Below are 27,512 nucleotides of genomic sequence, written 5' to 3'. Positions count from 1 at the left end.
TTTAACTGGAACATTCTGAGTCCTGTTGTTGTTATTGATATTTTAACAAAACATTATAACATAAGTATTTTCTGTCACTATAAACTACACAAACACATTTTTGAGAGGCACTATAATGTAGTGGTTAGGAGTGAAGCCTAGAATCTTCTTACTGGGTTCATATCATGGTTCCACCCCTTACTGTGTAACCTTGGGCAAGGTACTTAATCTCTTTTAGCCCTGTTTTTTTTTTTTTTTCATTTCTGAAATACTAATAGTAAATATCTCTTAAAGTTGTTTGGAGAACTAAATATAGTGTTAAGTTTTGCATATAGTAAGTGCTCAATAAATATTAATTATTATATTTTCATTTTAAGTGGCTGCATATATTTCATCAGGTAGTGATAACTTAATTGACTAATTTCTTATTACTGGACACTTAGGTTGTTTCCAATTTTTCTTTCTTGTTTTTATTAACAAATATTTAGTAGTAAACATGTTAACATGAAATTTTTCCTGCATTTAGGATTTTTTCTTTTGAATAGATTCTTAGAAGTAGAGTCAGTGTCTATCTGTATAGTTTATGACTCTTGGGATATTTTTAATTGTCTTCCAAAGGATTGTTTCTGCTTACATTTCTACCAGAACTGTTTGAATGCTTTTTTTTTACTGTCCTTTTACCAGTACTAAGTATTATTTTTTAAAAAAAACCTTTGCTAACTTGGTAGGTAAAAATATGTCATTTTAACATACATTTTTTAGATTACTAGTATAACACTTTTCAAGAAGAAAAGCAGCCAGTTTTATCTTCTATTTTAGCTCATTTAGAGATGTGTGGTAAGCTATCATGGAAAGTTGTTTTATTGATCCACATATATTCTTCCTCTTTTTTTTTTTTTTTTGGCCATGCCACATGGCTTGTGGGATCTTAATTCCCAGACCAGGGATCAAACCCAGGCCCTCTGCAGTGAAAGCAAGGACTCCTAACCACTGTACCTCCAGGGAATTCCCTCTTCGTCTTTCTTGATGACAGTACCTGACATTTCCCTAAGTAGTCCTCTTCACTTTCTCGGGCATGTGATGTTTGTGAGAATTACCTGGATTGACTTCATCTCCAGCTGCAAAGGATGAGCTGGTAGAACTGTGTTTCCATTAATCCTGAGCTCAGTAATTGGTTCAGGGATGGAAAGGTAACCCAAGCAGCCCCTAATAGGTAACCTTAGGACTTTCATTGGGACACAGGCTCTCTTTTTTCTTTCTGAAAGAAGGAACAAGGAAGTGTGTAGCCTTGGTAGCTGCTTGCAGCCGTTTTGGCATTATGAAATGATAGTCTATGGAGAATGTAGCCAACATCAAGGGAGCATAATCAAAAATTAAAACAATAACAATCCAGGTGCTGGTCACATTGGTTGCCTGAAGCCAGATCTAATTCTAGTCTTTAAATCAGACAAGCCAATAAGTTTTCTTTTTAAGCCAGTTTGAGTTGGGTTTTCTATATTTGCAGCTGAAGGTATCCCACTCACTGAGTTAGCAGTAATAGTTGGAGCAGTGCTTCCTACTTTTTTACATCTCACATCATGGCACAATTGAAAAATGATATTGGTACAGTGCAGAGGGGCATGCGGACAAAGTTAACTCCTGACCAATTGCAAACAGCCCTGGGTGTTTGGCTTTCCCAGGCTGTGCCTGGCCTTTGCATGACTGAGAGGAGTAATGAGTCTCAAACCTGTAACTTATTCGTAGTATACTGTCTTAGCACACCAGTCGGAAAACTCTGGGTTAGAACAAAATACTTATGAACTTAAGACCATGGGATTGATTCCCATAGACTTTGCTTATTTTGCTCCTTCTATAACACTCTAACTCTGATTATGAATTTAAAATGTGTACCAAATGGGGAAATAATTAAATCTTCCTAATCATTTGCCCTGGTTCAGATTTTGGGAATATTTGCAAATTTGTGGGTACTTAGCATTAATTTTCTCTGATTCTTAATACAAAAGATAGAGTTGTCACCAAGTTTCTCATTTCTATTGTTGAGGCTTGAGTATAGTCCTCATAGTTTCAGTTAGTCCTTTAAATCAGCATTTGGTAAACTAAAACAAGGAAACAAATCCTTTCCTAGATGAGATCTAAAATCTACATTTTCTATATATTTAAATAAAATTCAATGACCAAATAAGTATCCCGTGCTTAGGTTAATTTGTATCTGTGTTTTTCCACACTTGAGTGGACTTGTTAAAACAGGATTGTTGGACCCTGCCCTCAGTTCTTGATTCATTGGATCTGACTTAAGCCCTAGAATTTGCATTTCTAGCAAGTCCTTAGGTGTTGCTGATATTGTTGGTCCAGGGACTACATTTTGAGAACCACTGATTTATTTCATTGCTTTTGTTGTTTGCTTAACACTATTGATTATTAAAGTTAGCCGATAGGTAATATGATTTTCTACTCTTAACATAAAGATACTGTTCTCAAATTCTGCAGATATTTGGCTAATGATTTCGAACTTTGAGCATTTAGGACAAGCAGTGTTGTATGTAGCAAGAAGCAAATACCAGGTCACTAAATAAATGCAGTTTAAAGTGTATTTCTGATAAATGAATAATATTTTGACATTGACTTCCTATATAAAATAGAAGGAGCATTCTGATGGAAATAATTTAGCCTTCTGTAGTAATAAAAATCACAAATAAAAATGTAGCAAGCTTCTTAAAGTGATCACTATGTAAAATCACTTTTGGGATATGTTGGGATATAAGTAATAGATAATATCTATTTAAAGAAATATAGCCTTCTGATAAAATATTAATAATACTTAAACATTACCATTATTTTGTGTATTATTTTTAAAGGTGTCAATAGTATAGAAAATGAAATCATACATAGTTGTCAATTTTTCCTGTATTCTTTTCACAATTATTTATTATTAATTTAACTGGTTGGAGTTGTTAATTCATCTAAAAATATATTTCAAGCCTTTAACAGTGCTGATCTTTTAAAATATGAACCTGTGTTTTGGGGGTTAAACTTGAAATTTATTGTCAGATTAGGGAACTGAGTCTTTTCCCTCCAAGGTTACACAGTTGATAGAGCAGTCAAGTTTTTACTCAAGTTTAGGCCTCTGACTTTTAGTGATTTTTTTTTTTTAAATATACCATACAGGAAGTAATATCCTACAAACCTCAGAGAAGCAATTTAAGGATCAAAGGAAAAATATAGGTGAAACTGCTTTGTAATATGTAAGAAGTTGTATAAAAACAAGCTACTCTAATTGCCTGTTAATTCATTGAGTACTTTGTGCCTAGAAATGCTGTGGGGGGAGTAAATGAAAGCATGTAGAACAGTTCTTGCCTTTAAGAAACATCCAATTTGGAGAGGCAGTTGGAACACACATAGAACAACTGGTAAATTATTGTTATACTTTGTAGTGTTGAATTTAACCACTCAATAGAAATTTAGAAAATGGAAGGGTCAGAGTGGTTTAGAGTGGTCAGGGAAGGATTCCTGGAGAAAAGAGGCCTTTAATTGGGCATAAAAGATAGATAGAGTTTAAATGGGGGGGGGAGTTGAAAAATTATTCTAGGTACTGAGGTGGTAATGAGCATGGATTAGGTAGGAGACTGTAAGGAAACTATAATAGAGGATGTCTTGGTCTTCTGTTGGGACCTCTATTTGGTGTAGAAGAAGATTAAATTTGAATCAGAGGATGAAACTAGAGAGTGGGGAAGCTTTAAAAACCGGGCAGATGCATTTGGACTTGATTTGTAGACAAGAGGAGCCCTCTTGAATTTGGAGATTGATGAGATTTAAGTGGTATTTTGAAAAATAACTCTGGAGAAAATATGCAGGATAGATTGAAGTGGGGGAGAAGATTAAATAAAGGGATAACAGGAAAATGTGATTATAATTCATGTCTGAGGTAATGAGAGTCTGACTAGATTGATAGCAGTAGGAGTAGTGATGCAGAATGAATCCAAGGGCCAATTAGAAGGAAGAACAAACAGGTCCATTTAGAGGTTAGATTTAGGGGATAGAGGGGAGTGAAAATGAGACTGAGAGAGGGGGGTGGGGATAGAGAGAGAGAGAGATGGAGAGAGAAAGAAATCAAAGATTTTATGAATGTTCGTTGGAGACTTAAATAAAATATATCACATATTTTTAAAAGTTTAAAAGATTTCAGGGAGAAATGCAAATGTTGATTTGTTAAATCTGGGGTGAGAAAGTGCAGTGAGAACTTTTGAGATAACTGAAGATACATTGGAAATCATTCACAAGGTAGTCACAAAATAGAACTTTGGAACTGGAAGTAAATTTAGAGATAAAGTAAGAAAGTAGATTTAGAAAAGTCAAGCATGCTTGTTTGTCTGAAATCACATGACTACCTATTAACAGATTTGTTAATATCAACTGATTCGGGTCTGTTGCTCTTTGAATGATTATTTATGTGCCTAGTGCAGGGGTCACTAACTAAATACCTTTAAGGAGTAGGAAAGTGAGGTAAATTCATTGAATAGTTAACAAATATTTATTTAATCTCTGATATTACTTTATATCAGGCCCTGTCCTAGGTGCTGAAGACACAGCATGGCCAAGAGAGATGAGATTTTGCTCTCACAAAGCTCATTTTTTTAAAGGAGGAGACATAATAAGCCAGGTAAACAGATACATAACAGATAATTTTGGGTAATGGAAAGTGCTGTGAAGAAAATAAAACAGGATGATGTACTGAAGAGTGATGAGGTGTGGTGCATACTGAAGAGGTAACATTTGATCGGAGACTTGAAAAACATTAAAGAAGTTCTGTGTAAAGGTGGAGATAGAACACCTCAGGAGGAACAGCAAGTATGTAGAGGTTAAAGCTGAAGTAAATTTGGTATGTTTTTGAACTGAAAGAAGATTTATTCAGTTTCTGTTATATACCAGACATAATGCTAGGCTCTGGGGGATACAGCAGTGAATAGAACAACAACACTGGCTCCTCAAACTAAGTGGCAAATCATCTAGATTTGCACTATCTGTTGGACACTTCTATTGGTAAATTGATAATTTTATGTAAATGATAAACAATATAAACATATAATTATCATTTTGTTTATGTTATTTTCCCCCCATAGTCTTTGCCAAACAATATTTAAGGCCTAGCACACTTATTATCTTTTCCTGTAACACTCTCTTTAAGCCCTGTGGACAGAATTAGTTGCTTTCTTTTTTTTTTTTTTTTTTTAATTTATTTAAATTTATTTATTTTTTACTGTGTTGGGTCTTCGTTGCTGTGTACAGGCTTTCTTTAGTTGTGGCGAGCGGGGGCTACTCTTCGTTGTGGTGCACAGGCTTCTCACTGTGCTGGCTTCTCTTGTTGAGGAGCCCGGCCTCTAGGCATGTGGCCTTCAGTAGTTGTGGTGCGTGGGCTCAGTAGTTGTGGCTTGCGGGCTCTAGAGCACAGGCTCAGTTAGTTGCTCTGTGGCATGTGGAATCTTCCCGGACCATGGCTTGAACCCGTGTCCCCTGCATTGGCAGGCAGATTCTTAACCACTGCGCCACCAGGGAAGCCCTAGTTGCTTTATTTGCATTTTCATTGACACTTGTATATGCATCTACTTTAGTGCTTTTCACACTGTTGGTTTCCATGTCTGTCTCTCCAACCAGCTTGTGAGCTCATATCCTGGGAAACTTGCTTAGTGCTCTGCATGCACTAGCATGTGCTCTGCATATGCTAACCTAATAAAAGTTTCTTTAATCAACTGCTCTGTGCATTTCATCATGTATTTTTTTGAGGACTAACATTGTTCAAGGTGGTCTATGCATAGCAGTTTCTCTAATTAAATAGGATGTGGGTTTTGCAATCCTGTTTGAGGCTTTTGGTTAAACATGATGGATTGACCACAAAATTTATTTTTCTCATTCTCATTAAAAGGCATAAAAGGAATATTAACTCAGACAAGAGAGAGCAGGAGATGATTCAGTAGCATCTCTCAGAAAGCAAATAGAGAAGTGGTGACTGACTTAAAAGTTTGGAAGTATGCTTGGCACTTGGAAATACCAAATACTAAAGACAGGAATAAGGCTTGGGCATAAAAACGATTTGTTGAAAATCTTGGTATAGAATACTTGAACCTTCCCAGTCTCCTTCCCCACAGGAGATGGGAAATTTATGCTCTGAAAAAAATTAAACCATGGCAGTTCTAGTCAGGAGTACACCAGACACAGTGGAGGACAGGGTTGAGGCATAGGACTGCAAATGAAAATTGAGTAAAAATCTGTCCACTGAATTGTGGAACCGTTACCTCCTGTCTATCACACTTCTATCACAGTGCACCAACAGATAAAATCCTCTTCCTCTCCTCTTGCATTCCAAGACAGAAGAATGGAGTTTTTCTCTGGAGAAAATGAAAGTCCTGAGAGAAACGATGTCTACATATTGATGTTGGGGAGGTGGTCCCCTAAGGAAAAGACTGTCTTGCCACCCAATCAGCCAGTATTGGAGGCTCTTAGTCAGTAAGCCCTCCCCAGAACTTCCATTCAGCTTTTTAGTATATTATTCCATTTAAAACAATAATAGCTTTATATAGATATATTTTACATACCATACAATTCATTCATTCAAAGTGTACAATTCAGTGGTTTTTAGTATAGTCACAAAGTTGTGCAGCTGTTACTACAATCAATTTTAGAACATTTTTATCACCTGAAAAAGAAATCCCAAGCTTATTAGCAGTCTCTCTTTTTTTAAAAATTAATTAAGTAATTTGGTTGCACCAGGTCTTAGTTGAGGCAGGTGGGCTCCTTAGTTGCAGCTCCCAGGCTCCTTTGTTGAGGCTTGTCAGTTCCTTAGTTGCGGCTTGTCAGCTCCTTAGTTGCAGCATGCAAACTCTTAGTTGCGGCATGCATGTGGGATCTAGTTCCCAGACCAGGGATTGAACCCAGGCCCCCTGCATTGGGAGTGCAGAGTCTTATCCACTGCACCACCAGGGAAGTCCTAGCATTCTCTCTTTATTCCCGTCTAATTTTCCCAACCCCCAGCCCTAAGCAACCACCAGTCTACTTTCTGTCTGTGTGGGTTTACCTATTCTGGACATTTCACATAAATGGAATCATACAATATGTGGCCCTTTGTGACTGGCTTGTTTCCCTTAGTATAATGTTTTCAAGGTTCATCTGTATTGTAGCATGTATCCGTACTTCGTTCTGTTTTATGCTGACTGACATTTCCATTTTATGGATATGCTGCATATTATTTATCCATTCATCAGTTGGTGGACATTTGGGTTGTTTCCACTTTTTGACTATTATGAATAATGCTCTTATGAACATTCATGTACAATGTTCTCTTGAGTACCTAGAGGTAGAATTGCTGGGTCATGTGGTAACTCTATGTTTAAACCTTTAAGGAACTGTAAACTTTTTTTGTTATTCTTAACAAGCCTCTTTTAAGCACACCTAAGTTTATGTTAAGGAGGTAATTTTTGTTTTTAGCCTTATTTATTCATTATTAAAATATAGTTGATTTACAATGTTGTGTTAATTACTTCTGTACAGCAAAATGATTCAGTTATACATATATATATTTCTTTTAAAAATTCTTTTCCATTATGGTTTATCATAAGATATTGAATATAGTTCTCTGTGCTATACAGTAGGACCTTGTTTATCCATTCTCTGTATAAAAGCTTACATCTACTAAGCCCAACCTCCCACTCCATCCCTTCCCCAACCCCCTCCTCCTTGGCAACCACCAGTCTGTTTTCTGTATCTGTGACTCTGTTTGTATCATATTTTAGATTCCACATGTAAGTGATATCATACAGTATTTGTCTTTCTCTTTCTGACTTACTTCACTTAGTACGATAATCTCTAGTTGCATCCATGTTGCTGCAAATGGCATTACTTCATTCATTTTTATGGCTGAGTCCTATTTCATTGCATATATGTACCACATCTTTATCCATTCATCTGTTGATGGACATTTAGGTTGTTTCCATGTCTTGGCTATTGTGAATAGTGTTGCTATGAACATAGGGGTGCATATATCTTTTTGAATTATAGTTTTGTCTGGATATATGCCCAGGAGTGGGATTGCTAGATCATATGGTAATTCTATTTTTAGTTTTCTATGGAACCTCCATACTGTTTTCCACAGTGGCTGTACCAACTTACATTCCCACCAACAGTGTAGGAGGGTTCCCTTTCCTCCACACCCTCTCCAGCATTTGTTATTTGTAGAATTTTTGATGATGGCCATTCTGACCAGTGTGAGGTGGTACTCACTGTAGTTTTGATTTGCATTTCTCTAATAATTAGCGATGTTGAGCATCTTTTCATGTGCCTGTTGGCCATAAGGAGATGATTTTTGGAAAGCCCCAAAGGATGGGAGCTGGTTGCCAGGGGAACCAACCACATCATTAGAGGATTGGAACTTTCAGCCTCCCCACCCTCAACTAGACCTTGTGGTAGGGAAGAGGGGCTAGAGAATGACTTGGTCACTATGGCCAATCAATCATGTCTATGTAATGAAGCCTCCATAAAATTCCTTGAACTATAGGGGTTTGGAGAGTTTCTGGATTGATGAACAAGGATGCATCTATGTGCTAAGAGGGTGACACACTCCAAACTCTATAGGGACAGATGCTCCTGTGCTTGGGACCCTTTTGGGTCTCTCCCTGTTTATCTGTTCATTCACATCTTTTAATGTCCTTTGTAATAAACTGATAATCTAGTAAGTAAACTGTTTTTCCTGAGTTCTGTGAGCTGTTCTAGCAAATTAATCAAACCTGCAGAGGGGGGTCATGGAAACCTCTGATTTACATGATTTACAGGCAGTTGGTCAGAGGTACAGGTGACAACCCGGATTTGTGATTGGCATCTGATGTGGTGGTGGGGGGCAGTCTTGTAGGACTGAGCCCTTAACCTGTGGGATCTGACTCTATTTCTAGGTAGATAGTGTCAGAATTGAGTTAAATTGTAGGACACCCAGCTAGTGTTGCAGAAATGCTTGGTATGTGGAAAACCCCTACACATTTGGTGACCAGAAGTGTCAGAAGTGAAGTATTGTGTATGAAGGAAAACAATAGTGTTTTTCTTTATAGTCTCCATTCTGCTCCCTGGATGTGTTCCTCTAGTCTGTTGGTTTCTTCTTGGCTCTACCTCTGGATTCTTGGCTCAGTTCTTTGAAAGTCTTTTCATTTTCCATGAGAAATGGTCTCTGTTTGCAACTGAGTAACTGTTTCAGTCTTGTTTCCCACCTGTAGAACTTTGGTGGCCCAGAGGCTTCTTCACTTTGAGCTGTCTGAGTCCTTTTTAGTCCAAGCTGGCAGTGCTCCTACCAGTACTATTAAACAAACAAACAAAAAAACAAAAACCAAAAACAAAAAAAACCACTGAAACCAAAAAACCCATAAACTAACTCAAAACAAAAATCATAACACTTTCTGAGTTTCCTATGAATTTTTTCTCCAAAGCCACACCCATAATTGTTTTCAAGATGGACCTCTGTCTGCTTTGGACATATCAGGCTGCTCTGAGATAATGCCCTTGAGATTCTTATATAGTAACATTGCCTTGCATTTTCTGAGGCATTAAAGGGTCTTGCTTTGATATTTATTTTGAGCTCTTTCTTACTGTGAACATTTTTGTTGATTAGAGACTGGAAGTGTGAACTGGTTTTAATTTTCCAACCCAGCACATCTTGGGCCCTTTATATTTCCTACAAATTTGACTTAATGAACCTAAACAATTCCTTCTTTAATTTATCTGTCTTTACATAGCTTTAATATTCAGCTAGAAAAAAAAAGACTAGTTGACACTTCCAACATTCTGCCTGGTAATCTCCTTAGTCAGATTCACATTTTAATTAGGTACATTTTTTATCTTCCAAGTTACCTTAGTACTTTGGCCAGTTATTTTGTGCCATCTTTACAGACTCTAGTAACACTTCCTCATGGCTCTTCCAGTTTCCATAGTCTTTTTGCCACTCTTCTAGCCTCTGCTTACCATGCAGTCACCGCATCAGTGCTACATATTCTATGGTTTTGTATGGCATCATTTCATTTCCAATATTCATTTCTGTATCAGTTACCTGTTGCAGAGAATAAGAAACTACTCAAAACTTAGTGTCTGAAACAACAATAATTTATTATTTCTCATAATTTTGTGGATTGACTGGGATGTTTATCTGTTGACTTTATGTAAGCTGTTTCATACAAGTTTATTTAATTGATGGGTTTGCCTGGGGCTGAGTTCAGATAGAAAAGATAGAACTCCTGGGTTGCTTTCTTTGTATGTTTTTTCACCCCAGATTGCTTAATAACATGGTGATCTCTGGGAAGTATTCCAAGAGTTCAAAGGCAGAAACTACAAGACTTCTTGAAACCTAAATTCTGGTACTCAGACAGTGTCAATTCTCTCACATTGTATTGATCAAAGAATGTAATACAGCTAGCCTAGATTCAGAAGGGTTAAGAAATATATTTCATTTCTGGATGAGAGGAGCAAGAAAGCTCATACTGCAAAGAGGTGTGAATATTGAATGGGAGGAATTTGTCGCTGTTAAACATGTATGTAAGAATATACACAATATATAAATAATCACCAGATAAGAGAGGTTTTTATGTTTATAAAACAAAAACACAATTCAATGCAATCCCTATCAAACTACCACTGGCATTTTTCACAGAACTAGAACAAAAAATTTCACAATTTGTATGGAAACACAAAAGACCCTGAATAGCCAAAGCAATCTTGAGAACGAAAAACGGAGCTGGAGGAATCAGGCTTCCTGACTTCAGACTATACTACAAAGCTACAGTAATCAAGACAGTATGGTACTGGCACAAAAACAGAAAGATAGATCAATGGAACAGGATAGAAAGCCCAGAGATAAACCCACGCACATATGGACACCTTATCTTTGATAAAGGTGGCAGGAATGTACAGTGGAGAAAGGACAGCCTCTTCAATAAGTGGTGCTGGGAAAACTGGACAGGTACATGTAAAAGTATGAGATTAGATCACTCCCTAACACCATACACAAAAATAAGCTCAAAATGGATTAAAGACCTAAATGTAAGGCCAGAAACTATCAAACTCTTAGAGGAAAACATAGGCAGAACACTCTATGACATAAATCACAGCAAGATCCTTTCTGACCCATCTCCTAAAGAAATGGAAATAAAAACAAAAATAAACAAACAGGACCTAATGAAACTTAAAAGCTTTTGCACAGCAAAGGAAATCATAAAGAAGACAAAAAGACAACCCTCAGAATGGGAGAAAATATTTGCAAACAAAGCAACTGACAAAGGATTAAGCTCCAAAATTTACAAGCAGCTTATGCAGCTCAATATCAAAAAAGCAAACATCCCAATCCAAAAATGGGCAGAAGACCTAAATAGACATTTCTCCAAAGAAGATATACAGATTGCCAACAAACACATGAAAGGATGCTCAACATCACTAATCATTAGAGAAATGCAAATCAAAACTACAATGAGGTATCACTTCACACCGGTCAGAATGGCCATCATCAAAAAATTTACAGACAATAAATGCTGGAGAGGGTGTGGAGAAAAGGGAACCCTCTTGCACTGTTGGTGGGAATGTAAATTGGTACAGCCACTATGGAGAACAGTATGGAGGTTCCTTACAAAACTAAAAATAGAACTACCATATGACCCAGCAATTCCACTACTGGGCATATACCCTGAGAAAACCGTAATTTAGAAAGAGTCATGTACCACAGTGTTCACTGCAGCTGTATTTACAATAGCCAGGACATGGAAGCAACCTAAGTGTCCATCGACAGATGAATGAATAAAGAAGCTGTGGCACGTATATATAATGGAATATTACTAAGCCATAAAAAGAAACGAAATTGAGTTATTTGTAGTGAGGTGGATGGACCTAGAGTCAGTCATACAGAGTGAAATAAGTCCAAAAAACAAATACTGTATGCTAACACATATACATGGAATCTAAAAAAAAAAAGGTTCTGAAGAACGTAGGTGCAGGACAGAAATAAAGACTCAGTTGCAGAGAATGGACTTGAGGACACAGGGAGGGGGAAGGGTAAGCTGGGAAGAAGTGAGAGAGTGGCATTGACATATATACACTACCAAATTGAAAACAGATAGCTAGTGGGAAGCAGCCGCCTAACACAGGGAGATCAGCTCAGTGCCTTGTGACCACCTAGAGGGGTGGGATAGGGAGGGTGGGAGGGAGACACAAGAGGGAGGGGATATGGGGATATATGTATATGTATAGCTGATTCACTTTGTTAAACAGCAGAAACTAACACAACATTGTATGGCAATTATACTCCAATAAAGATGTTAAAAAATTAAAATTAGGGCTTCCCTGGTGGCACAGTGGTTGAGAGTCCGCCTGCCGATGCAGGGGACACGGGTTCGTGCCCCGGTCTGGGAAGATCCCACATGCTGCGGAGTGGCTGGGCCTGTGAGCCATGGCCACTGAACCTGCGCGTCCGGAGCCTGTGCTCCGCAACATGAGAGGCCACAACAGTGAGAGGCCCGCGTACAGCAAAAAAAAAAAAAAAAAGAAAAAAAAGAAGAAGACATAGAAGACAGGAATCAGCAATTCCAATATAAGAAAATGTCAGTGGAAAACTGGAAAACAGTGGTTGTACATCTGAACCAGGCTAGGTTGGAGCAACAGAATGCAAGGATGTGGGAGAGTCTTGACTAGAATCATTTGATGTTTTTGAAAACATAGAAAAATTATTGACCAACATTTTTTGGAGCATTTGGAGAAAGTAAGTGGCAGGTACAAAGCAAAGTAAGAAATGGAAAAAAGTCTCAACAGTTATTAAACTTGAGGACAACTGAAAAGGACATATAATTATATTTTACTTGGCTTGGCAGTAAACAATATTTACATAGTTTTAATAATTTAAACCAGTAGTTCTCAAAGGTTTGAGACCTTTTTATACTTTTAAAAGTTATTAAAGACCTTAAAAAGAGCTTTTATTTATATGGGATATATCTTTTGCTCTTTTCTGTATGAGATGAGAAATTAAAACTGAGAAAATTTTAAAATGTTTATTCAAATAAAAATAACAAATCATGAAATTGTAACATGAAATAACATTTTTATAAAAAATAACATTTCCTTAAGCAAAAATATTTAGTGATTAAAAATGGCATTATTTTCTATTTGCAAATTTTCATATCTGGTTTAAAAGGAAACAACTGGATTCTCATATCTGCTTCTGCATGCTTTTGCAGTATCATAGTATGTAGCTTATGGAAAATTCCACAGTACACTAATGAGAAAATAAAAATAAAGAAGGCAAATAACACTGTAGTATTATAGTGAAAATATTTTTAACCTTGCAGAACCCCCTTCCCACAGTTTTAGAACTACTGATGTAAGGTGACCTTTGAGCCAATCAAAAACTGAAGATGGAAGAAGGGAAAGTGGTGGTAATTGTGTGTGATGTAAGTGAGCTAAATCAATTACTATAACAGGACGTAAAAAGTACAGTAAAATGGATACATCAAGAAATAGAGTTACATTATTTGGAAATATAAAGGTATATATCTGAAGAAACGGCCAAAATTATTGAAAGTAGCAGACTCTGGGAAGTGGGAATGGGGAAATGTAGACCATATGATCACTGTTTTCCAGTGTTTCTTATCAGCTCTTCTTTTTTAACCAAATGCCAATATTACTTTGGTTAAAATTAAATAACAAAACAAAGCAAAGAAAGAAAATTAAATAAGACATGACCCTGCCCTTAGGGGTCATCTAATGTAAGAGTTGTCTTATATAACAATAATTACTTGTAAATATATGTAGGTATACATAGTTATAATAGATTCTCAATGATATAGTAGCATGATAGATTAGAATTCCTTTGCAGCAGGTAATATAAAATTTGACCGAAACTGTCTTAAACAAGAACATTTATTATCTAACATTATGCAAGCGTAGAGGTTGAGTAGATTCCTGGTTTGGTATAGTTGGTGCCTGAGCAGTGTTGTCAAGGACCAAGTTTCTTTCTTTATTACTATTCTGTCATCCTCACTGCCCTCAAGCTGACTTACCTTGTGGTGAAATGTGGCTTCAGCAATTCCAGGTGTTAAGACTAGACAAAACAATATCCAGCATAAGAAAAGGCTCATTTCTTCCTGTGACTTCTAGGAGCAAGGAGAGCTTTCCCAGAAGCCTCCCTTCAGAATACACTTTCCTTCTGAACTCTTTGGCCAAGATTGAGTTGCTTGCTATTTATAAATCAATTAATGGCAGGAGTAATGGGATTATGTAATTGGTTTAGTTTAATCTTCTATGGTGAAGAAGATGTTTGGGAATTAGTTACTGTGACTCTAGATATAACATGTATTTTAAGATAGTTAGATATTATTATAGCTGCTCAGCAAAAGGAGAGAACCACTCTAATTAATGAGACCAAAATGACTTCTTGGGGGAAGAGACGTTTTAGTGGAGCCTTGAAGTATGGTAAGATTTATAGATCAAAATGGGAGTAGGGATATATACAGAAGAAAGTAATTCCTAGGTCATAGGGGTGTCTGGTGTATTACATAAATGGACACCATTTCTACCCTTTCTGTATATACACCCTTTGCAATGTGACTTTGCATCGCTGTACATTAAGAAATGGAGTGTAGTTTTTCACCTCTTGAATCTTGGCTGGCTTTGTGCTTTGCTTTGGCTAATAGAATATGACAGAAAAAATATTACACGATATATGAGCCTTGGCCTCAAGAAGCCTTGTATACTCTGCTTTTTTCCTCTTGGAACCCAGTCCAGCCACTATAAAAACAAACTTAGACCACCTTAATAAATGATGAAAGGTATGTGGCCCAACTGTCCTCGTACTCCAGCTGACAGTGATTCCCCTAAAGCAGAGTCATCTGACACGCAGCTGATCACAAACTCATAAATAGCCCTAGCAGAGAACAGAGAAACTACCTAGATGAGCCTAGCCCAAATTGCCAATCCTCAGAATCTTGAGTTAAATAAATGTTTTGTTTCTTTTTAAAAATTGAGGTATGACTGACATGTAATGTTATATTAGTTTCAGTTGTACAACATAATGATTCAGTATTTGTTATGTATTGCAAAATGATCACCACAATAAGTCAACGTCTGTCACCATACATAGTTTTTTTCCTTGTGATAAAACTTTTAAGATTTACTCTCTTAGCAACTTTCAAATATACAATACAATATTATTAACTGTAGTCACCATGCTGTATATTACATGCCCATGACTTATTTATTTTAGAACTGGAAGTTTGTACCTTTTGATTACCTTCATCCAATTTCACCCCCACCCCCATATCTGGCAACTGCTAATCTGTTCTTTGTACCTATGAGGTTTTTTATTTTTAATTTTTGGGTTTTTTTTTTTAGGTTCCACGTATAAGTGAGATTGTACAGTATTTGTCTTTCTCTGTCTGACTTATTTCATTTAGCATAATGCCCTCAAGGTTCATCTATGTTGTTGCAAATGGCAAGATTTCCTTCTTTTTTTACTGCTGAATAATATTCCATTATATACATATGTATATACCACATGTTCTTTATCCATTCATCCATTAATGGACACTCAGGTTGTTACCATATGTTGGATAGTGTAAATAATGCTGCAGTGAACCTAGTGGTACATATATCTTTTCAAGTTAGTGTTTTCATTTTCTTTGGATAAATGTCCTGAAGTGCAATTGCTGGATAATATGGTTGTTTTATTTTTAATTTTTCGAGGAACCTCCATACTGTTTTCCATAATGGCTGTACCAATTTACTTTCCCACCAGCAGTACACAAGGGTTCACTTTTCTCCACATGTTCTTTCTTGTCTTTTTGATAATAGCCATTCTAACAGGTGTGGAGTGATATCTCATTGTGGTTTCTATTTGCCTTACCCTGATGATTAGTGATGTTGAGCATATTTTCATATACCTGTTGGCCATCTGTTTGTCGTCTTTGGAAAAATGTCTATTCAGAGCTTCTGCCTTTTTAAATTGGATTGTTTGCTTTTTTTGCTAGTGAATTGTATGAGTGCTTTATGTATTTTGGATATTAGCCCCTCATCAGATATATGATTTTCAAATATTTTCTCCCATTTGGCAGTTTGCCTTTTCATTTCTTGATTTTTTGTTCTTTTATTGTTGTTTTTGTTTTTGTTTGCTGTGCAGAAGCTTTTTAGTTTGATGTAGTCTCAGGTGTTTATTTTTGCTTTTGGTGTCAACTCCAAAAAATCATCATCAAGACTGTTGTCAAGGAGCTTAACTCCTGTTTTCTTCAAGGAGTTTTATGGTTTCAGGTCTTTTGTTCAAGTCTTTAATCCATTTTGAGTTAATTTTTGTGTACAGTGTGAGTTAATGATCCAGTTTCATTCTTTTGCATGTGGCTGCCCAGTTTTCCCAACACCATTTAACAAAGAGACTGTTCCTTTTCTATTGACTTTATTTCTTTAAACATACTAAGCATATATTCTTTTTAAAATGTTTATTTATTTATTTTGGCTACGCTGGGTCTTAGGCATGCAGGATCTTACAGTACCCAGATACTTGGTCAAACACCTGTCTAGATATTGCTGTGAAGATAATTTTTAGATGAGATCAACATTTAAGTCAGTTGACTTTGAGTAAAGCAGATTACCCTTTATAATGTGGATGGACCTCATCTAATCAGTTGAAGGATGTAAGAGAAAAAGACTGAGTTTTCCCAAGGAAGAAGAAATTCTGCTTCCAGACTGCCTCTGGACTTAAGTTGCAATATTACCTCTTTCCTGGGTCTCCAGCCTTTTGGCCTGCCCAAAAGATCTTAGACTTGCCAGACCCCACAATCACATGAGCCAATTCCTTAAAATAAATCTCTTTCTATATATACACATTCTATTGGCTCTGTTTCTGTGAAGAACACTTGCTAATGTAATACCTGTCAGAATGGCTAAAAAAAAAAATAGTGATACCACCAAATGCTGATGGGGCTTTGGAGAAACTGGATACTTGTACAGAACCAAACGGAATGTAAAATGGTATAACCACTCTGAAAAATAGGCAGTTTCTTTTAAAACGGAAAATTGACTCAATATTTATTCAGCCTGGCAGTTGCACTCTTGGACACTTACAACTAAAAAATGAAAACATGTGTTCATGTTAGAAACTTGTACATGAATGTTCATAGCAGCTTTATTCATAAGAGCCAAAAACAGAACAACTCAGATGTCTTTCAATGAGTGCATAGTTAAACAAACCATAGTATATCCACACCATGGAATGTTGCTCAGCAATAGAAAGGAATGAACTATTGATACACACAACAACTTGGACAAATCTCAAAGTAATTATTATGAGTGAAAAGAATCCAATCTCAATGGATTACATGATATATGATTCCAATTTATAATATTCTTGAAATAACAAAATTAGATAGAGAAAAGATCAGTGTAGTGGGCATGGAGACAAAGAACCTGCATGAGGGAGCCTGTGTTAATGGTACAGTTCTGTATCTTGATTGTAGTGGTATAGCTATACAAATAATAAACTTGCACAGAATTATAAACACACAAAGACACATACACAAACTAGTGTATGTATAATTGGTAGGATCATTATAAGCTCTGTGACTTGTACCAATGTCAAATACACAGTTTTATATTGTACTCTTATTACATAAGATGTTAACATTAGGAGAGGCTGAGTGAATGGTGCATAGGACTCCTTGTACATTTCTTTGCAACCACCTGTGAATCAATTATTAAAATGAAAAGTTAAAAAGAAGAGCTTCTTGGGACTTCCCTGGTGGCGGAGTGGTTAAGAATCCACCTTCCAATGTAGGGGACACAGGTTCGATCCCTAGTCCAGGAAGATCCCACATGCTGCAGAGCAACTAAGCCTGTGCACCACAACTGCTGAGCCTGTGCTCTAGAGCCCGTGAGCCACAACTACTGAAGCCCGCGTGCCTAGAGCCTGTGCTCCACAACAAAAGAAGCCATCGCAATGAGAAGCCCGCACACTGCAATGAAGAGTAGCCCCCGCTTGCCGCAACTAGAGAAAGCCCGCGCTTAGCAATGAAGACCAAATGCAGCCAAAAATAAATAAATAAAAAATAAATTAATAAAAAAAAAAGAAGAGCTTCTTGCAGCCTGATTCATACATTTTCTGGGTTGAGAAAGACATTGAAATGCCTTGGTTTTTAGTAAAAGGCAGTTATCCCAGTCCTTCTTTTTTAACTTTCTTGGGTTTAAGGATTGCATTGCTGTTAATTAGTATTCACACCACCCTTACAAAATGCTTTATATAAAAGCAAAGTTTAGGAAGCACAGTATCCATCTCAGCCGTTGTATGAAGGGATTAGTGATAGGTCAAGCCTTGTCTGTAACATTAGGAACCCAGCCTTTGGGTGTTAAAGGGCAGAAAATTTGGTCTCAAGGGTACTAAGGTAACAGAAAAAGCCTCAGCCACAGAGAAATAGAATAGGATCATTGTTGCTGTTTTGTGTATGAAGATCAGAATAGCAATGATGACAAAACTGTTATTCAGTGTTAAACCTGGAGGGTTATGGGATACAGGTTGTTATATTTTTATGGTAACTGTGCTTCTACTTGAAAAACCTAAGTAAGTTTTTTTTTAGTTAAAACAGAATGGGCAGTCCATGTGGAGGCAGAGAATTTTGACACAGTTTTAGGTTCTGTGGTTTGGAGACAAAAGAGGAGCAAGTTTGGAGTGGGAATGGAGACAGTAGCATGACCTCAAATGGGCAGCCAGGGCAGGATTCTTCTCGAGACCATCCTGTCAGAGGGAAGGCTTGTGAGGCTTTGGGAAATAGGCCAAGGAGAATGGGGTAAAGTAGTAGTGTTTCTCTTCACTTATAGATTTTTATCCCGTAGGCAATAAGGGGCTAATCCAGACTGAGTAGAGAAATGACACAAATGTGCTGTAGGAATTTCAACCAGCAGTATTTTATAGGAGAAATTAGAGTGGATGGAGAGTACCTATATGGCTGAAAACCAGTTTGTTTGTTTTTTAATTTTATTTTTTGGCTGCGTGGCATGTGAGATCTTGGTTCCCCGACCAGGGATTGAACCTGGGCCCCCTGCATTGGAAGGTGGAATCTTGGCCACTGGACCGCCAGGGAAGTCCCCCAAAACCAGTTTTATTCAACAAAAAGTGTTGTATTGGGTTGGCCAAAAAGTACCATAACATCTTACAGAAAACCCGAACGAACTTTTTGGCCAATCCAATAATTCAACAAAGTGGTGAGGGTCCTGACTCACCTGGGAGTATAAGATAGAGACATGTATTTATGAAAATGATTCTGTACTCTAGTAAATCTTTTTCGGCGTGGACTAATTTGTATCTCTTCATAGTCATACTCTGCACGATCTGTATATAGTGCATCAAACTTAGAAGTGTGACCTTAAATTTAAATTTTGTTTAAAAAACCAGGAGGTCAATAAAATTTAAACTGCTTAACAACTATGTATACAAAAAAAAAAAAAAAGAGACATGTGAGAGGACTAACGCGACTGAATCTTTAAAAAAGGCTGGAGTTTGAACTTGAGTACATAGAAAAAAATGGTAACATCCATGGAAAAGAGTTAACTTGGGAAGAGAAGTTGTTTTGCTTTGCTGTGTGGGTTATGGTGGGAGGGGCATAAAATGGTGAGGAGGGACTGGACTAGCAGCCCTCCCACAGCTGGTTGAAGCTTGAGTTTGGACCATCCTATGACTGGTGGGCCACAGCTGACAGGAGTGGGGAGGGAGGGAGAGCCCGAAGGAGAGCTTTGGGAAATGATTACCTCTGGGGTGCAAAGAATGAAGCAAAGCGGGTTAAGTGAAAAATGGGATGTATAAGGGCCACAGCGAAGTTTAAATAAGTTCCAGTCTTAGTCCCAAAACCTTTAGATTTGACATATTTATGCCTACCACTTCCATTTAAAAGTTGGGGTACTGTCACATCTTAACTCTGGACTGTTGTCATGACTTCGATTCATGTTCAGTAATTTGGAAGGGGTTTTTAAAAATACGGTGACTTAACAATATGAGCAGAGTTGTTTGGCTTTGGTATGTTTAGTCCCTGCTTATAAAAGATGGCAAGAGAGACTGTTCTGGACCACTGTGCTTAGAGACCCCTCATGCATAAGAAAGAAGCGCTGTGTAAGCTCCATAATGAATGGGACCATTCTAGATGTGTGTGAGCCCTAGATCACGATGTCTAACATTGTAAAATACATAAACTAAAACACCGGCAGCTTTACCTTTAGCCTTCTCAAAGTCTTATTTGTTTCTGAATTCCCATGTCACTTCCCATGAGAGCATGTATGAATCTTTTTCTATTTTGGGTAATAATATTGTTTATAAATTTACTCCCTCTCCCCCTTCTTAATACTGTAGTTTAGTAGTTTTTAGCACTTTCTCCTTTGGCCATGTCTGAAAGAAAGTCTGGGGAATTCCCTGGTGGTCCAGTGGTTGGGACTCCTTGCTTTCATTGTCGAGGGCCCAGGTTCGATCCCTGATTGGGGAACTAAGATCCTGCAAGCTGCATGGTGCAGCTGGAAAAAAAAAGTCTGACTGAGCCGTCCTGTGAAGAAGATAATGGGAACTTCAGTTTACTCCAGGTTACACAGTCAAGATTTTAATTTCCAGACTGAAGTCTCTCTTCTATAAATTGTCTGTTATTATTTTTGCCAGTGATACTTTCTGCTGTCAAGAGCTATAGAATGATATAGAATAGTATCATGAAAAACAGGTCAATTTCTTAAAAGTTGTGTTTTTGATTTATTTTTTCCTTTTGGTTTTTAAGCAATTTGGATTATTTAGTGTATGAATCATTTCTTCCCTCAGGTAACTGTGAGAGATTAAAAACCAAGTTCCCCTACAAAGTAACAGAGATTCGAGGCAGATGTTACAAAGTTTAGGAAATACCCAGCAGCTCTAGAGGTTGGTATCTATCCTGTGTCCAGTTCATCTTATGATTTGCTTTTTGGACTTTATTTGTTTGGGGTTTCCTACTTGGTGTCTGGTCTGCCCTTCAAAGCTAACACTGCTTATGGGTAATGACAAACAGCCGAGTTCTACCCAGGTAACAGACATACCTTGTAAAGAAGGCCCTACCTTACAAGATTAGAGCCAAAGCCTTTCAATTCTATGGAATGTTATTTTTAAGCTGGCTTTCACACTTAACTCCTGATCTGTTAATGGTAGTATGTAGTGGGTTAAAATGGGATTTTGTAAGTGATCCTGGCAGTTTCACTCTTAGTGTCCCAGCTTAGAGCTGGGTGCTGGAAACTTAGCATCTCCCTTAAGGGGCAGTAGCTTGACAGGCTTCCCTATGCAGAGTCTTGGCATTGAGTAACCCTGCCTCACCTCAACCCCTGGTCCTGGAGCTGTGGCTTGATGGCTCCTTAAAGGCCATTTCTGCCCTGCAGTGGTCATAAAGGGAAGACTGATAACTAAGCTCAGGCAAAATTTCAAGACCTTTGGCTTTATCCTAAAAATGGAAACTAAAGATATTGGTAATGATTCTCTGTATAACATCTTGAATCTGTTACACAACCAATTTAAGGAAATGTATTCCATTGTTATTTCATAGGAAATAAGTTGCTGAGTTCCAGCTTCAAGGAAGAGCTAAATATTACATCATATGATATCTCTCTTGATTGAACTATTAAAGCATTGTATCAAAAAACAAGAAAATGTGACATTGTAAAGCCTTTGGAAATATAAGTTGTAAAACAGCAGATAAATTGAATTGCAAAAGAAAAAAAACCCTTTTTATATTACAGGAAATAAATGTTAATATGGAGAATGATTTTAAGACTGAGTTAGCATCATCTGTCTTCACTCTTCAAAGTTCTTCAGAGACATTGTTTTCTATTCAGCTATTAGATTTCAAAACAAGTTTACTGGAAGCATTAGAAGAATTACGTATGAGAAGGGTAAGTTTCTTTTTAAAATGCTTTTTTAAATCAGAGAACTTGATTTTGTCTTAAGGGGAAAAAAAAGGCAATGAAATAACCTCTTATTTAGAAAGAAGAAATACAGCCCAGATAACAGAGTAAAAGAGAAAAGGTCAGATTTAGTCGACATCAGGAGATGGAAAAGAAGAAGTTATAAACTAAAGTGAAAAATAAAACAGAGATTTGGTAAGTCAGCTAGTACTGAGTGCCTTGGAATTCATAGATAGCATTACAGTTGGATACTATGGCTGATAAAAAAAAGAACTGCTCTTTCAGGAGATTATAGTTTTGTTACGGCTGTAAAATGGGTGCCAATGAAATGATTAAATATGAAACAAGTAACATGATTAAGTGACAGAATAAGTGTATGTAGTAAGTATTCTGAGTTCAAATAATAAACTATCCTTATTTTTGGAAGTGATAACCTTGAGATTTTTAGAAAGGAGATATCTAGTATAAAATTGTAAAAGATGTTTGGTTTTAGCAGGAGATCTGTATTGGACAAAAACCCTTAAAAGCATTTCATTTCTGAGATTCTGTGGGTCTGAATTTGCAGAGCATGTTGTCAGCTCTTTATTAGATAGGTTGGAGTTAGTAAGATTCTGAAAAGAAGAAAATAAACTCTAAAACACTGTAATAATGATCTAGGGATGTGGTCACTAGGACTTATGTGTAACTGAAGATAGAACAAAAGAGACAGAAAGGAGAATCAATAGAATTTGCTAACTTTCTGAAAATAAGGTATAAGTGAGAGAAAAAGAGATCTGAAACAACATTTTTATTATATGAACCCTGTTCTAGGATTTAAAAATATTGCGATTTGTTGTCATAATAAGAAAATTTAATTACCACAATGCTCATCATGTATAAAGCTACTTACGGGCTTCCCTGGTGGCGCAGTGGTTGAGAATCTGCCTGCCAATGCAGGGGACGCGGGTTCGAGCCCTGGTCTGGGAAGATCCCACATGCCGCGGAGCAACTAGGCCCGTGAGCCACAACTACTGAGCCTGCACGTCTGGAGCCTGTGCCCCGCAACAAAAGAGGCCACGACAGAGAAAGGCCCGCACACTGCGATGAAGGGTGGCCCCCGCTTGCCGCAACTAGAGAAAGCCCTCACACAAAACGAAGACCCAACACAGCCAAAAATAAATAAATAAATAAATAAATAATCCTTCCCTCTACTTTAAATAAATAAATAAAAATAAAGCTACTTACTATCAGTATCACAAAACTCTATTAAACAAAGAAGAAATCCCGCTAAAAAAAGGTATCTTAGATAAGCATTGAAAATAACTACTATTATAAAATTACCTTAAGATGTTATCTTTTCTAAGTAAAGCAAGTTTAGGTAACTATTTAAAGCTTTATATTCTGTTTTATTACGTTTTAAACACTATATTTTTGTCTGTTTATATTTCTTCCATGAAAAATAAGCTTCCCTTAAAAATCTTCTGAGGGCTTCCCTGGTGGCGCAGTGGTTGAAAGTCTGCCTGCCGATGCAGGGGACACGGGTTCATGCCCCAGTCCGGGAAGATCCCACATGCCGCAGAGCAGCTAGGCCCGTGAGCCATGGCCGCTGAGCCTGCGCGTCCGGAGCCTGTGCTCCGCAATGGGAGAGGCCACAACAGTGAGATCACGGCCCGCGTACCGCAAAAAAAAAAAAAAAAAAAAAAAAAATCTTCTGAAAAATTTCAGGGTAACAGTAGGAACAGTGCTTTTTAGTAATCAAGTGCAGGAATGTGTACTACGTTTTCTTAATATTTATTTATTTATTTTATTTTTATTTTTGGCTGCATCGGGTCTTAGTTGCAGCATGAGGGATCTTTGTCATGGCATGCGGGATCTTTCGTTGTGGTGCATGGGCTCTTTGTTGCGGTGCTTGGACTTCTCCCTAGTTGTGGCACACAGGGCTCTCTAGTTGTGGCTCACGTGCTTAGTAGCTGCAGTGCATGGGCTTAGTTGCCCCGGGGCATGTGGGATCTTAGTTCCCCAACCACGGATCAAACCCCATGTCCCCTGCACTGGAAGGTGGATTCTTAACCACTGGACCACCAGGGAAGTCCCGAATGTATACTACTTTTAATAACATTCCCCACTGAAAGGAGAACTTTATTCTTAAAAAGGGGGAAGTTCCTCCTTTCATTGGAAAATGACAGTTATGATTTTCACATTTACCATAATGGCAACACTTTATCCATATTGCTGGATTTTATTTTTCATCCATATTTTAATAGGAAAATTTCAAAAACGCATAATAGTTGAAAGAATTTCACAGTGAACACCCATATATCCACTAAGATAGGGAGAATAATGGCCACCCCAATGATGTCCACATTCTAACTCTCAAAACCTGTAAATATGTTACCTAACATGGCAAAAGGGACTTTACAGATATGATAAAGTTACATATTTTGAAATGGAGGGATTATGCTGAATTATTCAGATGGGCCTAATTTGTTCACACGGGTTCTTATAAGAGGAAAGCAGGATAATCAGAATCAGAGCAAAAGATATGATGTCAGAAGTAGAGGGTGTGGTCAAAGAGATTTGAAGATATTATACTGCTGGCTTTGAAGATGGAGGGTAGAAGCCACAAGTCAAAGTGTGCAGGTGGAAGCTGGAAGAGGCAAGGAGTTCCCCCACAGAGACTTCATGAAGGTGTACAGCCCATCCAACACCTTGGTTTTAGCTCAGTACGAATATTTTAGATTTCTTTCTTTTTTAATTTATTTTTTTATTGAAGTATAGTTGATTTACAATGTATGTTAGGTTCAGGTGTACAGCAAAGTGATTCAGTTATAGGTGTGTGTATGTATATATATATATATGTGTGTGTGTGTATATATATATATATATATATATATTCTTTTTCAGATTCTTTTCCCACATAGGTTATTACAAAATATTGAGTATAGTTCCCTGTGGTATACAGTAGGTCCTTGTTGGTTATCTATTTTATATACAGTAGTGTGTATATGTTACTCCCAAATTCCTAATTTATCCCTCCCCACTACCTTTCCCCTTTGGTAACCATAAATTTGTTTTCTATGTCTGTGAGTCTGTTTCTGTTTTGTAAGTATGATTTTTTTAAGATTCCACATGTAACTGATATCATCTGATATTTGTCTTTCTCTGACTGACTTACTTCGCTTAGTATGATAATCTCTAGGTCCATCCATGTTGCTGCAAATGGCATTATTTCATTCTTTTTTATGGCTGAGTAATATTCCATTGTGTGTATATCTATATATTGATATCTATATCACATCTTCTTTATCCATTCATCTGTTGATGGACATTTAAGTTGCTTCCATGTCTTGGCCATTGTAAATAGTGCTGCAATGAACACTGAGGTACATTTATCTTTTTGAATTATGGCTTTCTCCGGATATATGCCCAGGAGTGGGATTGCAGAATCATAGGGTAGCTCTATTTTTAGTTTTTTAAGGAACCTCCATACTGTTCTCCATAGTGGCTGTAACAATTTACAGTCCTACCAACAGTGTAGGAGGATTTCCTTTTCTCCACACCCTCTCCAGCATTTATTATTTGTAGAATTTTTGATGATGGCTATTCTGACTGGTGTGAGGTGATACCTCATTGTAGTTTTTGATTTGCATTTCTCTAATAATTAGGGATGTTGAACATCTTTTCATGTGCCTTGTGGCCATCTGTATGTCTTCTCTGGAGAAATGTCTATTTAGATCTTCTACCCAGTTTTTGACTGGGTTGTTTGTTTGTTTGTTTTTGATATTGAGCTGTATGAGCTGTTTATGTATTTTGGAGATTAATCCCTTATCAGTTGCATCATTTGCAAATATTTTCTTCCCTTCTGTAGCTTTTTTTTGTTTTGTTTATGGATTTTTTTGTTGTGCAAAAGCTTTTAAGTTAAATTAGATCCCATTTGTTTATTTTTGTTTTTATTTCCTTTACTCTAGGAGACGGATCCAAAAAGATGTTGCTGAAATTTATGTCAAAGACTGTCCTGCCTATGTTTTCCTCTAGAAGCTTTCTAGTACCCCGTTTTACATTTAGGTATTTAATCGATTTTGAGTTTGTTTTTGTGTATGGTGTTAGGGAGTGTTCTAATTTCATTCTTTTACATGTAGCTGTCCAGTTTTCCCAGCACCACTTATTGAAGTGACTGTCTTTTTTCCATTGTATATTTTTCCTCCTTTGTTGTAGGTAAATTTACCATAGGTGCATGGGTTCACTTCTGGTCTTTCTCTCCTGTTCCATTGATTTATATTTCTGGTTTTGTGCCAGTACCATACTGTTCTGATGACTATAGCTTTATAGTATAGTCTGAAGTCAGGGAGCCTATTTCCTCCAGCTCTGTTTTTCTTTCTCAAGATTGCTTTGGCTATTCGGGGGTTTTGTGTTTCCATACAACTTAAAAATTTTTTTGTTCTAGTTCTGTGAAAAATGCCATTGGTAATTTGATAGGGATTGCATTGAATCTGTAGATTGCCTTGTGTAGTACAGTCATTTTGGCAATATCGATTATTCCAATCAAAGAACATGGTATATCTTCCCATCTGTGTCATCTTTGATTTCTTTCATCAGTGTCTTATAGTTTTCGGAGTACAGGTTTTTTGTCTCCTTGGGTTGGTTTTTTCCTAGGTATTTTATATTTAAAAAAAAATTTATTTTATTTATTTGGCTGCATTGGGTCTTAGTTGCGGCACGTGGGATCCTCATTGCAGCATGCAGGATCTTTTGTTGTGGTGCACAGGCTCTTTGTTGTGGTGCATGGTCTTCTCTGTAGTTGTGGCACGTGGGCTTAGTAGTTGTAGCACGTGGACTCTCTAGTTGTGGTGCATGGGCTCTAGAGCACACATGCTCAGTAGTTGCGGCATGCAGGCTTAGTTGCCCTGCAGCATGTGGGATCTTAGTTCACCAACCAGGGATCAAACCTGTATCCCCTGCATTGGAAGGTGGATTCTTAACCACTGGACCACCAGGGAAGTCCCTGTATTTTATTCTTTTTGATGCTATGGTAAATGCGATTGTTTCCTCAATTTCCCTTTCTAACCTTTTGTTGTTAGTGTATAGAAATGCAGCAGATTTCTGTCTATTAACTTTTTACCCTGCAACTTTACCAAATTCATTGATGAGCTCTAGTAGTTTTCTGGTAGTGTCTTTAGGATTTTCTATGTGTAGTATCATGTCATCTGCAACCAGTGGCAGTTTTACTTCTTTATTCCAATTTGGATCCCTTTTATTTCTTTTTCTTCTTTGATTGCTGTGGCTAATACTTCCAAAACTATGTTGAATAAAAGTGGCGAGCGTGAACATCCTTGTCTTGTTACTGATCTTAGAGGAAATGCTTTCAGCTTTTCACCACTGAGTATGATGTTAGCTGTGGGTTTGTCATATATAGCCTTTATTATGTTTGGGTAGGTTCCCTCTATGCCCACTTTCTGGAGAGTTTTTTTCATACATGGGTGTTGAATTTTGTCAAAAGCTTTTTCTGCATCTATTGAGATGATCATATGGTTTTTGTTCTTCAATTTGTTAATGTGGTGTATCACACTGATTGATTTGTGGATATTGAAGAATCCTTGCATCCCTGGGATAAATCCCAC

The 27,512-nt window shown here is 37.2% G+C and overlaps 1 protein-coding gene across 6 annotated transcripts in view; it reads left to right on the top strand.

The window, feature by feature from the left end:
• Positions 1-21,754: 21,754 nt before the first annotated feature.
• Positions 21,755-27,512, top strand: part of CCDC73 (coiled-coil domain containing 73) — a 105,318-nt gene continuing 99,560 nt past the window's right edge. For 5 of the 6 annotated variants that reach the window (XM_029208523.1, XM_029208522.1, XM_029208526.1 and 2 more), the window contains exon 1: positions 21,755-21,903. In XM_029208523.1, coding sequence (XP_029064356.1) covers positions 21,766-21,903 — 138 coding nt within the window. In that variant the 5' untranslated portion in view covers positions 21,755-21,765. The remainder of the gene's footprint in view (positions 21,904-27,512) is intronic. The other variant, XM_029208525.1, reaches the window with a different exon arrangement.

The sequence above is a fragment of the Monodon monoceros genome, unplaced genomic scaffold (assembly GCF_005190385.1).
Source record: "Monodon monoceros isolate NGI ecotype Baffin Bay Population unplaced genomic scaffold, NGI_Narwhal_1 Super_Scaffold_7, whole genome shotgun sequence".
NCBI classification, from domain to species: Eukaryota; Metazoa; Chordata; class Mammalia; order Artiodactyla; family Monodontidae; genus Monodon; species Monodon monoceros.
Note: the sequence above shows the minus strand (reverse complement) of the source record. Positions and strands in the feature narration are given on the sequence as shown.